The 13991-nt window shown below is 47.8% G+C and overlaps 2 protein-coding genes across 2 annotated transcripts in view; one reads left to right on the plus strand and one right to left on the minus strand.

Annotated features, from left to right (window-relative positions):
• The window catches only part of LOC133359476 (uncharacterized), a 124931-nt gene that overhangs the window by 37044 nt on the left and 73896 nt on the right, over window positions 1–13991 (plus strand). The window lies entirely within an intron of this gene.
• On the minus strand, window positions 6082–13961 carry LOC133359671 (uncharacterized). Its single transcript, XM_061578175.1, has 3 exons — window positions 13858–13961; window positions 12838–13196; window positions 6082–9709 (listed from the first exon to the last, which is right to left on the minus strand). The coding sequence occupies exons 1-3, from the start codon at window positions 13901–13903 to the stop codon at window positions 8630–8632; spliced, it is 1485 nt and encodes a 494-aa protein (XP_061434159.1). The 5' UTR covers window positions 13904–13961; the 3' UTR covers window positions 6082–8629.

The raw sequence follows: 13991 nt of genomic DNA on the forward strand, positions 1-13991 counted from the left end.
CACACAGAGACACACCGCTTCTGTATCCGTGGACAGGGTTGTGGCGACAATTACAGTTTAATGCATCGCTCACTTTTACGCATCGAACTGAAACCCCACCCTCTCATCTTGCAGCTCACCGGCGTTCATTTGTAGCCAAGCTCGGGTTGCTGACGAGGCCGCCGTGAGCGGAAACTCGTCCAGTTTGGTGACACTGAATGGCGTGACCTTGGCTAGGGGGGCAATTGGGTTTTACTTCGCAACAAAACATTATTTTAAACGTCCAGAGACAGATATGTGGAGGAGAAATATAATCTTCATATACATTATTTTTACTTCTTTTGCGGGGTCCCCCCCATTTCATATTTAAATCTTTACAAATAAAACGCGTAATCATTCTAAGGTGTAATGCTGGTCGGGAAAGGCTACGTGCTAAGCTGAAGGAATACATTGCTTTCAATTGGTTAGAAATCTATATATATAAAATCGCAAATCTGTCTGTCTATCTGTCTGTCTGTGTGTCTGTGTGTCGCCGGACCATACGCAGTTTCATTGGACGGCGGTTGCCCCTGGCAACGGGTAGCGACGCATTCGGCGCGGGGTGGACGCCATTTTTAATTCCCGTTAAAAATAGGCGCACGCATTAACACGCGACTCTGAGGTAAATTCATCAAAGTTTCACGTCCTCTTCACTCCCCCCCCCACCCCAATGTGTGCAATTACTATTATAGGGTCGGTAGATTATAAAATTATAGCGATTACACAGTATTATTGTAGCGCGGGGGATCGGCGCGCCTCACTAAAACCCTACAACGGATCGGCGCGCCTCACTAAAACCCTACAACGGATCGGCGCGCCTCACACAAATCCTACAACGGATCGGTACGCCTCACACAAATCCTACAACGGATCGGCGCGCCTTACACAAACCCTACAACGGAAGCGTAACGCATTGTAGTGTCGTGGTTAGCGCGCCGCGCTACGAACCCGGCGACCCGAGTTCCATTCCCGCTCACGGCCACCACCGGTGACGATTATTTGAACCGGTCCTGGGCCTCCCCTAGGTCGACTCAGCCTCAAAACGAGTAACTGGTGTGGCGTATGAACATCGCCACTGGGGAGACAAAGGCGGCCGGGCGTGATGGATCCAAGTCCCGGGCGAAGCCGGGTAGTACAGCTAGTGTCGATATATAATTATTTGTGTCACTAGGTGTCCACCAGATGCGGTGGAAACCAGGTGACACGGATAATCAGGAAGTATACACAACCCCCCTCTCTGATTGGCTACTTAATGGGGGCCTCAAAGGGGGACTGGTTAGAGGGCAGTGCAGGGGGCATTGAAGGCCGAGGTACGAACAATAGAAGTTGAGGCGGGCAAACGGAGGGGTGCTGGACAGGGGAGGTCTGTTTGGGGATCCGTGAGAGAACGAGTGGGAAGCTGATTGTCTGGAGATGGAAAGCGGAAGGTCAAGGAACCTTTGGGATGGTGGATTAAGGGATGTACAGGGTGCTTTTATTGTTTTAAACACTTCTGAGAATTTGCAACGATACCAGAAAAAATGTGCCTCCATGCTCTGGAGACCACCTGGAGAAGATTCCAGGCGCGCGTTGACAACGATGGCGAACAAGTGGGAGACCCTTTGCCTTTTTGAAGCTATTAACATTACATTTGTAATCATGTTACAGTCTATTATCATCCGTTCTTTGTCCATTAGAAACGATAGTCCCGTATAAATGTTAACATGTTTTTGAAGCATCCTGTATAAAGGGAAAGCGAGGCAGTTTGGAGTGAAGGGAATCAAGACTGCGTGTGTCTCCTTGCTGGATGAAATAAAGACTCCCGTTGTTGTAGACTTCTGTGATCTGGTGTCACTACGATTGTACATCTACTTACGAACATTCGACTATCAGAGATACGAACAAAACCTGTCCCGTATATCCAGTTGCAGCATGTTTGTTTCAACATGGCCGACTTTCCATAGCGAGCGAGGAGGCGACCCGAGTGGCGAATGTGTGAGAGTGTGTGAGGGAGTGTGGAAGGAAATGAGTGTGTGTGAGGGGTTAGGGGGTGAGTGTGTGAGGGAATGAGTGCGTTAGGGATTTGGGGGTGACAATGGTCGTGGTGGAGTCCCAGCACTGCGGCCTGGTGCCCCGGGGAGCCTCGGTCTCGCCTGGCTCGGCGGCAGGGTTCAGCTCGCCCTGGTCCGGCCGGAACTCGAGCTCCGAGGCCTGGGCCGCTTCGGGCTCGGAGGATGAGGGACGAGGCGCTGGGCGTGCGTGCGGCCTCGGTGGCCCCGCAAGAGGCAGCGGCTCCCGCATCTCTCTGCCGAGGAGAAGCTCCTGCGACGATGCAGCCTCTTGGCCGTGACAGAACTGGGGGGGGGGGGGGGGGGGCGACGGAGCCGGGGGGGGGCGGACGGCGCGAGCAAAGGTAGCCAACACTGACTCACTCACACATCATACACTCATCACTCACACATCATACACTCACTCACATCATACACTCACTCACATCATACACTGACTCACTCACACATCATACACTCGCACAACCACTGACCCATTCACTCATCATACACAGGTTCACTCATCGTGCGCTGGCTCACTCGCACATCATACACTCACACTGCCGCTGACTCGCTCACACATCGTGCGCTGACTCACATCATACACTCAAGCTACTACTGACTCACTCACATCATACACTGGGAGTGTCGTGCTGCCAGCTATGGCTGCAGGTTTTGTCGTACGTGTTATGTATATCGTTTATTGTTAAATTTAAAATCACAGTTCATATGATTACTGTTGTTACATTGTTTTTTAGCTTTATTTTGGTGATTCGAAAACATATGGTTAATCTAAATTGTCTTATGGTTGTTGTTGTTGGCTTGCACCATATTGGATTTTTGCACACAGCGTTTTAATACTCTTTTTTATGTTTGCTGGTTTATTCCAGGATGTTTCTGTTACACGTTGTCGCTTTAAGATGTTCTGTGTTCATATTTTGTTTGTTGCGGTTGCACCCGACTTAATAGCCGGATGGCTCACAAGGCTATACCTAATAAATGAAACTTGAAACGTGTGTGGACCGACACTCGTAAGTTTAACCGCCTCGCAATAGATGGCGGTGAAGAACCAGTGGCATCTACATCTGCAGAACGTGAAGAACCTGTGGCATCTACGTCTGCAGAACGTGATGAACCAGTGGTATCTACATCTGCAAAACGTGAAGAACCAGTGGCTTCTACGTCTGCAGAACGTGATGAACCCGTGGCATCTACATCTGCAGAACACGAAGAACCTGTGGCATCTACGTCTGCAGAACGTGATGAACCAGTGGTATCTACATCTGCAAAACGTGAAAAACCAGTGGCATCTATGTATGCAGAACGTGATGAGCCCGTGGCAGTATATAGTTACTGTAGTTATTTGCACGTCCGTTTTTATATTTACTGTAGTTATTTGCATGTACGTTTTTCGCCGGCCAAAATAAATTCGCAAGGCTAAATAAAGGATCTGCTTTGACATTCGTCCATTTTTGACATTCGTCAATGCTCTGGTCCCTAAGCAGACGAAAGTGCAAAGGTGTTCCTGTATATACCTTAAACCACCTCCACCTCTCTCGATTGCTTCATTCATAGTTTTTGGTTCTTTCGGTAAAGTCACGTAGATAGAATTTTTAAAATAAATTTGTATTTAATTTTATTATTTTATTTTAATTACTGAAAGAACCAATAATAAGTCTACATTATAGACTACCAGCACACTCACCCAGCTTAAGAACCAGGCTACAGTCTACATTATAGGCTGTCAGTACGCTCACTTAGATTAAGAACCAGGCTACAGTCTAAATTATAGACTGTCAGTACACTCAGCTTAAGAACCATGCTACAGTCTATATTATAGACTGCCAGTACACTCGTTCAGCTTAATAACCAGCCTACAGTCTACATTATAGACTGCCAGCACACTCACTTAGATAAATAACCAGGCTAGTCTACATTATAGACTGTCAGTACACTCACTTAGATTAAGAACCAGGCTACAGTCTACATTATAGACTGCCAATACACTCACTTAGATTAAGAACCAGGCTACAGTCTACATTATTGACTGCCAATACACTCACTTAGATTAATAACCAGGCTACAGTCTACATTATAAACTGACAGTACACTCACTTAGATTAAGAACCAGGATACAGTCTACATTAGTGTGTTTTTTAATTCACTTTATTTTTATTATGATTTTTCTCTCTACGTGACTTGACGGAAAGAACCAAAGAATATAAATTCCTGCAGTCACGGAAGTTTTAAGTCAAAATTTGCTCCCTTCACCTTCCACTTCCCCTCTCCAGCCAATCACCTTCCCACTCGTTCTCTCACGGATACCCAAACCGACCTCCCCTGTCCAGCACCCTCCGTTTTCCCGCGTCTCCATCCATTTTGTATCTCGACCTCCATTGGCCCCTTCAATGCCCTGCCTCTAACCAATCACCGTCTCAGGCCCCGTTAAGTAACCAATCAGAGAATGCGAGAGGGGTGGGAGGGGCTTGTTTTTTTACCTCCTGAGTGTGACGCGGTGTGTGTACGCGTGTCTGTGTGTGGGTGGGTCCACGTCTAGCCAAGCCCCTCCCACTCCCCTACCAGTTACCAGACGTTGGTCCCTAGACAGAAGTTCCTCTTCTTCCTCTTCTCATCCACTCTGCTGCTGTCCGCACATGGCACTGGAACTGCAACTGCCTCCCAGATGAACACCACACAGACGTGTTCACCCACACACCCACACACGTGTTCAGCCACACACACTCGTGTACACTCACACACACTCGTGTACACCCACACACACTCGTGTACACCCACACACACTCGTGTACACCCACACACACTCGTGTACACCCACCCCTTGCAGCACACTGTCTTTGCGCTGCAGTGGTACCCAACAATCATGCTGATGTAGATGCTCATATTCTATGTAGATGTCACTCACGTCTCACATGGCTATTGTTCGTGATGTTCTGTCCGTCGACAAATATGGGGGTGCGTGTTTATAGGGGATCTTTCTGATATGAGGGTGCTGAGTTTGGTCACGTGACCAGAAAGTTCCGGGTAAAGGGGCTCTAAGCCACGAGGCCAGCAGGGAGTGGCGGCCATTACACAGAGTACAAAATGGAGGTACAATTAGTGTCTCAGTGAAGACGGGTGCATCTGTGCATTGCGGGACTTTGAGAAGCATTGTCTGTAAATTCGTTTATGTTCTCATAATACTGGGGAATGCTGTTACGATGTTGGGGTTGCCGTTATAATGCTGCAAATGCCCTTAGAATGCTGTAAAAATTTTTGAGATGAATATGGGGCCTAGTTAACAACGATGCCTGCCACTTACATTAACGTGAATGTTTTTTGTAAGTTGGATAAGTCGAGCCAGAATTGTGCCCCTGTAACTTTAATTTGTTCTTGAGAGTGAGGATGTAGAAGTATCTCATCCACAGTTCAGTGTTATACGTAGCACTGTACATTTAGGCTGCGGTATGGTGACTACACAAAGTAACATTATTTAACGCAGTTGCTTATTCTCTTGTTGTATAGCTTTTCAGTGCTAATGTATGTGCCTGATCCATCCAGGGCCTATTGTTGAGATTCAGGTTATCTAAGACAATGTTATGATGCTGCAGTGTTCATTTATTGTATTGATATTGCAAGTGTAATGGGTTAATTTTAGGCACACACACTTCTTGGGAGGCAACACTCATTTATTAGAACAGTAAGTATTATAACACTGCACATTACACATAGGGTGGTGACCACCGACCTACTCTAGATTACACACACTTCTCTAATTCTCAGCTACTCTAGTGTGACCCAGCCAGGTGGGCAACTGGCAGGTCCGCTGACTGGAGGCTTGTCTCTTCTTGGCGTCTTCACGAGGCGTCTTCCTTCATTCTCGGCACAGGCAGCCTCGAACCTCGTGAGGAGGCTGCTGATATGGGCCTCGGCGTGACCGGGCCCCACCCCGGCCACGCCTCCCTTCGAGCTCCCTCTGGAAGGCCCGCCCTGCTGTCCACGTGCCCCCCCGAGGTTCCCCCGGGCCCCCGGCCCCCACTGGGATCCGGTCACGTGACCAGCACCGGCCCTGACGTCATTCCCGCCTCCAGCCGGGATGACGTCATGTGTGTGTGTAGACCCACGTGGTAGTAACGCTCCCGGCACAGTGACGTCACACGTGTGCGTGTGTACACAGTAGTGATGCCACAATCATTACACGAGTATTAATGAATGCTGCATTTTGTGTTTTGTTTTTACATCAGTTTTACTTCGTTGAGAAACATGAAACTCGTTGAAACTCATTGATACTCATCGAAGCTCATTAATGTTCATTCTCATTCATTAAATACGTTGGAGTCGGATGTTCACCCTGGCTCTGAAGGTTTATTGAATGCCTACGTGGTTAAATCGCTGTTATTCACAATTGCACCCATTGAAAATTGTGTAATTCCACACTACGTAGTGCGTTTACAAAGCAACAAATGTCACAACAAGAGGTCAGGCAGCCGTCAAACGGACGAGGTGATTGGACAGAGGCTTTTATTGATTAATAAACCATGATTAGTATTCGCGATAAGCGATGTGCAAAGTTTTCACATGGAGTGTCAGCTTAGAGGTCATAATATTGGCCTAACGTTGATTGACTGTAGTCAAATGTTAACTACATATCAAAGCTCCGGGTCTCCTTGGCCACGTTCATTCCCTCCCTTCTCTGCGCTTGCGAAACGTGGACCTCCCCTCCCCTAATGGAACATCTTTGCCGGTTAGCCACATTCAGGCTGGCCCTGCCTACGATCTAGCCTGGGTTTAACCTGCAAGTTGGATTGTGTGAGGAGCTCACAAATCGTTGAAGGATGTGGACAAAGTCCCTTCATCAGTGAGCTCCGGCAGGCAAGGCTGCGTTGGCTTGGTCATGTAGCCCGCATGATCAGCCACCGCATGCCCAAGAGTTTCTGTTGGGCTGGATAGAGGGGACTAAACGGGCGAGGCACGGACTAGAGAAGAGATGGAGTGATGTGGTACAGGAGGATGTGGAGCTGAGTGGACTTGCCGATGACTTGTACCAGCGTGTCAAGATCGGCCTCTGTGGAGGAGGCTCGTGAAGGATGCTACTACTGGGCAGTTGGAGGCAGTCGCCCTCCAGTAACAGCAGAGGGCAGAGGAGCGACGCTCACAAGAACGAGCGGAGCGCCGGACAAATACATTGCAGCAACTTGGCGCAGTAGGGGGCATAGGTGGTGCTTCTGCCAGTCATCTCATTTGGTCAATATATGACACTTGCTGGGTCTGTCCTGTGACCTGCTCCTGCACCTAGCCTGGCACAGCAGTCCAACCCATGGCACCTGCAGGGTCTGTCCCGTGACCTCCTGCCAGCAGCGAGCCTTCGACATTGACAATTTCAGTTCTATGTTTATCTTCATCCATACTAATTGAATCTAAAAGCTGCGTTGGATACGATAATTATAATTGCATAATCACGTTCAGGGCGACATCGTGTGCATGGCAATTATTATAATTGTTGTTACTTACTACAGCGAATTAAATCCGTCAGATAACGAGAATTAATTAAAAGCAATCGAGGAATGCGATTAGAAATAGTACGAGCAACGTCAACATGAAACCCGACAGCTCAAAATTTAAATCAGTAAGCAATAATCAATAAATGGTTACACAAATGAAAGGTATAAGCAACATAATAGTTACCACACACACACAGAGGAATAGAAAAGTATTTGTGTGCACGCGTGGTGTGTGTGTGCACACGTGTGTGTACTCGTGAGTGTGTGTGTGTGTACATGTGTGTGCGGTGGGTGTACACGTGCGTGTGTGTTCACGTGTGTGTGGGTGTACACGTGTGTGTAATTATTATTTTTGGTTGTAAATTAATTATTATTTAATAGTTTTAATATGTACTTGTTTTGTAAGTGTGGACAGTGATATAGGCGGTGCGTATATACAGGTTGCTTCAAATAAATGTTCACACTTTTGAGAATGTTGAACACAACCACGAGAAATGTGCCGCCTCCGGTCTCTGGAGACCACCAGAAGGAGATTCCAGGCGCGCGTTGACAACGATGGCGAACAAGCGGGAGAATCTTTGAAGCTATTAACAATACATTTGTTATCATGTTACAGTCCATTATTATCTGTTGTTTTCCATTAAAAATTATCGTCCCATGTAAGTGTTAACACTTTTTTGAAGTACCCTTTTTTATTGATGTTGTTGGGGTTAGGCGTAGCGTTTGAATGATCATTCGAAATGCACCGCTCATTGTGAACAGCTAAGTATGGGTGCTGTCTACCCTCGCTGGCGGTGGTGAAACAGCAGGAGGTCGTGTTTAGATGTTCAAACACCAAACAGAAGCCTTTTGCAAGGAATAAAGTTTCTGCATTGACCACCACACGGAACTTGTGGTGACCAGGCAAACCAAATCCAATGGCTCTGGACTATATTGATGGCAGTGTCTTTGTAACTGATTGGTCTATACCATAGGTACAAGTGTAAGTTGTGAAGGGGGGGGGGTGAGTGGGAACCGCGTACGCTGAGCCCCCATTGTGTACTCTGAGACCTTGCTGTACGTATCGAGGGGGTGGATACCCATCATCTATTTCCTATTTCTCTGGATGTAATCGGTGGTTTTCGCCATGTGGATCAGGTGCAACTTCAAGTCGTCGTACGTCTTCTGCCAGTGCTCTGCTATCTTTGACGGGCTCCCCTTATGCAGATCGACCCCGGCCAAGATCAGGCTCGCGACGTCGACTACGAGGAACACGGAGCTCACTGCGATCCCGGCTACCCGCAAGCCGCCGCTCGCCACACCCTTCACCACCGCCAAAGCGACGTCGTCGGCCACTTTCGCGCCTTCCACAGCCACTTTCGCGCCTTCCACAGCCACTTTCGTGCCAACCACGGCCATTTTTGTGCTTTGCATGGCCATTTTCGTGGCAACCGCGGCCACTTTTGTGCCTTCCACGGCCACTTTCGTGCTTTCCGTGGCCACTTTCGCGCTAATCGTGGCCACTGTCGCGCCAAACGCAGCCACTGTCGCGCCTTCCGCGGCCAGTTTCGCGCCTTTCACGGCCATTTTAGTGCTTGCCCCGGCCACTGTCGTGTCAACTGCGGCCAGTTTCGCGCCTTCCGCGGCCAGTTTCGCATTCCTGGCCATATCAATTCCGGTTAAGAAGCCTCTCCACGCCCATTTATCAAAAGATATTTCAACATAAGTTTCGATTTTCTCACAAGTGACTTTGGTCACCAGCGTGGCCATGGTGACAACGTTGAGCTTGCTCACTGCCAAGTAAATCGACTGCACGGCTTCAGCGAGCTTCTCGCCAGCAATTTTATCCTTCTCGATGTTTTCTGTCGCCTCCTTGGTCGAGGCTTTGTTCATCACCAGCACGGCGATCGACGCCCCCGCGGCCGTGATGCCTCCGGCAACCCCCGTGGCCGTGCCGGCGATGGTGAGGCCCAGAGACGCGCCGAAGGTCACCGGGATGAGGGCTATGCCGGCGATGGCCATGGCACCACCAGCGATGCTCGCGGAAGAGCCAGCGACCTTGGAGATGTTGCCGTCTCGCGCTCTCTTCTTCAGCTGAACGATCATGTCGGCGAGCATCTTCAAGACCCCAATTCTTTTCTTCTTCCATTCTGGAAATACCTCCACGAGTTTGCTGTGTGCTTTCGACTGTTTTGGAAACAACAACAAAAGGTGAAGCAAGGATGGTGGAATGCATTTTTTTTGACAGTGACATGAAGACAACTGATTACGTAAAGTCGTTATCCTTTCGGAGTACCCTTTGAAACGTGTAGATCCAGTATATGTCTGAATTCTGTAACGGCAAAAAGCCACTGTGAGTGGCCACGTGGAATGTCTGATCACTCACTGAGGAGGAGAGGCTGCCATTCCTCTGTCTGGAGCTGGACCAGTACCGCCTAGATCTCTGCATTATTCAGGTGGTTCGGTAGATTGGCTCTGGCTCTTGCAACCATGAGGGGTGGACAGTCCTCTACTCAAAGCAGGAGACTGCTAAACAACAGGGAGTGGCTTTTGTTCTGAACTAAATAATTAAGGGAGCGTGGGAGCGTGGCGGTGAAGTGTGAAAAGCTGTCAGCCCCAGACTACTGTGGTCTCGCCTCCCCATAAATCGGACGCAATAAATGGTGGTGGTGATTGCTTACAACCTCCCTGATCATGAACATCAGTGGAGAGATGCAGGTAAGTCCGATGCCTTCGATGACCTCCTGTCACAGGTGCTAGCTTAAGTGGCCTCTCTGGATGGAATCATCCTGTTGAGTTACTTTAATGCCCGAGTTGGTCATGATGCTGCACCTGGTCTAGAGTGATTGGAAGGCATGGGCCAAATCAGCTCAATAACAACGGTAGGAGGCTGCGTGACTTCTGTGCAGCCCATGGGCTTGTGATTACCAACACGCTGTTCCGACATCGGCACATCCACACAACATCATGGATGCATGCTGGGCCCAAGCAAGAACGTCTGGATTATATAGTGACAGAACAGTGGATGTGGGCCCATGTCCTTGACCCTAGGACCTACCGTGGAGCTGATCTGCTCACTGACCATCAACTTATACTCTTTGGTTCTTTCGGTAAAGTCATGTAGGTATAAAATAAAATACATCTTTTTTTAAATTTTATTTTATATCTATACCTACGTGACTTTACCGAAAGAACCAGATTCCTGCAGTCAAATCAAGATTGACCATCGACTTGTCATCTGTAAAATGCGCCTGACATTATTCCACTCCGGTGGTGGGTGTACACCCAGGACCCCATTCAAACCCTTAGTGGCTCGGTCTCAGCTAGCTGATGAAAGTTGCAAGCGAGAATTTTATTATCGTTTGCAGCTGGGGTTGGCATCATCCCCCACTCCTCCAGATGTCGAGGGGAAATGGGCGAGGTTTAGGACTGTGGTTCATGCAGCTGCAATGGCTGCTTTGGGTACGCGGTCCAGACCTCCGCAGAGACCCTGGCTGACAGAGGAGGTGTTCAAGCTGGCTGAGAAAAAAATTAACCCGTAAAAACAAAGTTTTTCACTATAAATCCTTTATATGCGTGGCATCGGTTTCATTTTATTATTCATTTCTGTTTTTCTTGAGTAAGTAAGCAAGCGAAGTTAATATAAAGGATTTAAAAATGAAAGATCACCTCTTGACATGCCCCGTATATTCCCGAGGGCACTAGCGTTGACCCGTTTTACCACTTTCAAGAACCTAGCGGCTTCAATTTAACTGCTCTATAAATAGTCTCCACTTTACAGCGTGGGGGCAGGGATTTCATGCCATGTGGTTAGTCAACATTTGCGTCATCATGAAACGGGCGGCTCGAGTCCTCTCGTCCTCTGGCTTGAGATGGCTGCCACCTATGGGTCAGTTTATTGTCTGCCACCATTAAGCATTTGGTAAATAAATATTTTTTTTTAAATCCCTAAACAGTGTTTAACATTTTGGAAAAAAAATTTCACGAAAATTAATTGTCACGCACAACGAGTCTGTGTGCAAAATGTCAGCTCGATTGGATCACGGGAAGTGGGATAAAAAACGACCGAAAGATTTGCACGGTCCTAAGCAAGCAAGCACGCAAGCAAGTGAACTTAATATAAAGGATTTAATAAGTATAACCCGTAATAAGTATAACCCGTAAAAACAAAGTTTTTCACTATAAATCCTTTATATGCGTGGCAGCGAACTTCATATAAAGCATTTAAAAATATATTCGCCTGTGGAGGACGCGGGGATCGATCCCACGACCTTTGGCATGGGAAGCGAGGGCACTACCAACTGCGCTACTCCGCCACGGCTTGTGGAGGGGTTACGCTCTGGGCTCTTATACTGTGACGATCAGCCAAAGCCATGAATGAGTTATATTTGAATATATGTAAAATTATTTTTTTGCCTAAAAAGTGTAAAATTTTGGGAATTTTTTTTCACGAACATTGTCTGGCACAACGAGTCTGTGTGGAAAATGTCAGCTCGATTGGATCACGGGAAGTGGGTTAAAAAACGACCGAAAGATTTGCACGGTCGTAAGCAAGCAAGCAAGCACGCAAGCAAGCAAGCGAACTCAATATAAAGGATTTAAAAAAACAAAGTTTTTCACTATAAATCCTTTATATGCGTGGCAGCGAACTTAATATAAAGGATTTAAAAATATATTCATCTGTGGAGGACGCGGGGATCGATCCCGCGATCTTTGGCATGGGAAGCGAGGGCGCTACCAACTGCGCTACTCCGCCACGGCCTGTGGAGGGGTTACGCTCTGGGCTCTTATACTGTGACGTTCAGCCAAAGCGATGAATGAGTTTTATTTGAATATATGTAAAATACATTTTTTTGCCTAAAAAGTGTAACATTTTGGGAATTTTTTTTCACGAACATTAATTGTCTGGCACAACGAGTCTGTGTGGAAAATGTCAGCTCGATTGGATCACGGGAAGTGGGTTAAAAAACGACCGAAAGATTTGCACGGTCGTTAGCAAGCAAGCAAGCATGCGAACTTAATATAAAGGATTTAAAAAGCGACAGGCCCACTTTCATCGGCTACAGCATCCCATGTCAGCGAATGAGGAGGCTTACCGATAGCCTTTGCTCGGAAGTTCGGAGAGCCGTGAGGCACTGCAAGGATGGGTGGTGGAGAGAAAAACCGAAGTGCCCAGAGGAAGAAAATCCACGCAACCACAGGGAGCGAGAGAGAAAGAGATAGACACACAGACTCTAATTATATGGCAGGCATCGTCCCGGTCGGGATCTTACCACAAACCACCAGAATGCTAAAAGGAAGTTATGCCCACTCACCCATTCCTCACCACCATCCTGTGCGGGTGGGGATGATTGTGGTGAGGATGCGTTTCTCTCATCCGTTGCTCCTCCTTTCTTTGCCACCCATTGAATTTCATAAAGTTTCACAGACACGAGCTTCTCCCTCGCTTCTTCCGCCACAGTCTCCAGTGTCGTATCCTTCCTCACCTTGGGTTTGCTCTCCCATTTCTGCTCACACTTAGCTTGTGGGCAGGATAATTCTGTCTGCGTCGATTCCAACTCCCAGTGGACCTCAACGCAGACCTCGCAGAAGCTGTGACAGCATGACAACCTCACCGGATTGTAAAATAAACACCCGCATATCTGGCAGGTGCATTCATCTGGGTTTGTCTGATCTGTAATAGAAGACACACACCACCACCAACAAGAAAGATGTCAATGATAGGGTTCACAAATTTTGTTTGTGGCTGCCCATAGACTCAGCACTGCAACCCATAGACTCAGCACTACCCATAGCCTCAGCACTGCCCATAGATTAAACACTGATACCCATAGACTCAACACTGCTACCCATAGGCTCAGCACTGCTACCCATAGACTCACCACTACCCATAGACTCAACACTGCGCATAGACTCAACACTACCCATAGACTCAACACTACTCATATACTCAACACTATCCATAGACTCAACACTGCCCGTAGACTCAGCACTACCCATAGACTCAACACTACCCATAGACTCAACACTACTCATATACTCAACACTATCCATAGACTCAACACTGCCCGTAGACTCAGCACTACCCATAGACTCGACACTACCCATAGACTCAACACTACCCATAGACTCAACACTACCCATAGACTCAACACTACCCAGACTCAACACTACCCATAGACTCAACACTACCCATAGACTCAACAATGTCCATAGACTCAACACTGCCCATAGACTCAACACTGCGCATAGACTCAACACTACCCATAGACTCGACACTACCCAGACTCAACACTGTCCATAGACTCAACACTGCCCCTATGACTCACCTCTACCTGTAGTTGTAGTTTGTAGTTCACCTTTGCTCTGTTCTGAGCCCATGTCGTTGCTGTGCCTCTTACAATCGCAGCCACGAGCGTTGTCCTTGATGTGGAGAGTTCTGTGGGCAACATGGTGTGATAGTGAGCTT

Source organism: Lethenteron reissneri, chromosome 65, assembly GCF_015708825.2.
Source record: "Lethenteron reissneri isolate LAM-NWPU_2019-01 chromosome 65, ASM1570882v1, whole genome shotgun sequence".
Classification (NCBI taxonomy): domain Eukaryota; kingdom Metazoa; phylum Chordata; class Hyperoartia; order Petromyzontiformes; family Petromyzontidae; genus Lethenteron; species Lethenteron reissneri.

Coding starts and splice junctions, on each gene's coding strand:
- LOC133359671 (XM_061578175.1), bottom strand. CDS start 13,903: ATGGGCTCAGAACAGAGCAAAGGTGAACTACAAACTACAACTACAG. Junction 13,197..13,857: donor ACTACAAACTACAACTACAG/GTAGAGGTGAGT, acceptor CTTCTATTACAG/ATCAGACAAACCCAGATGAA. Junction 9,710..12,837: donor AGGATGGTGGTGAGGAATGG/GTGAGTGGGCAT, acceptor TTTCCAAAACAG/TCGAAAGCACACAGCAAACT.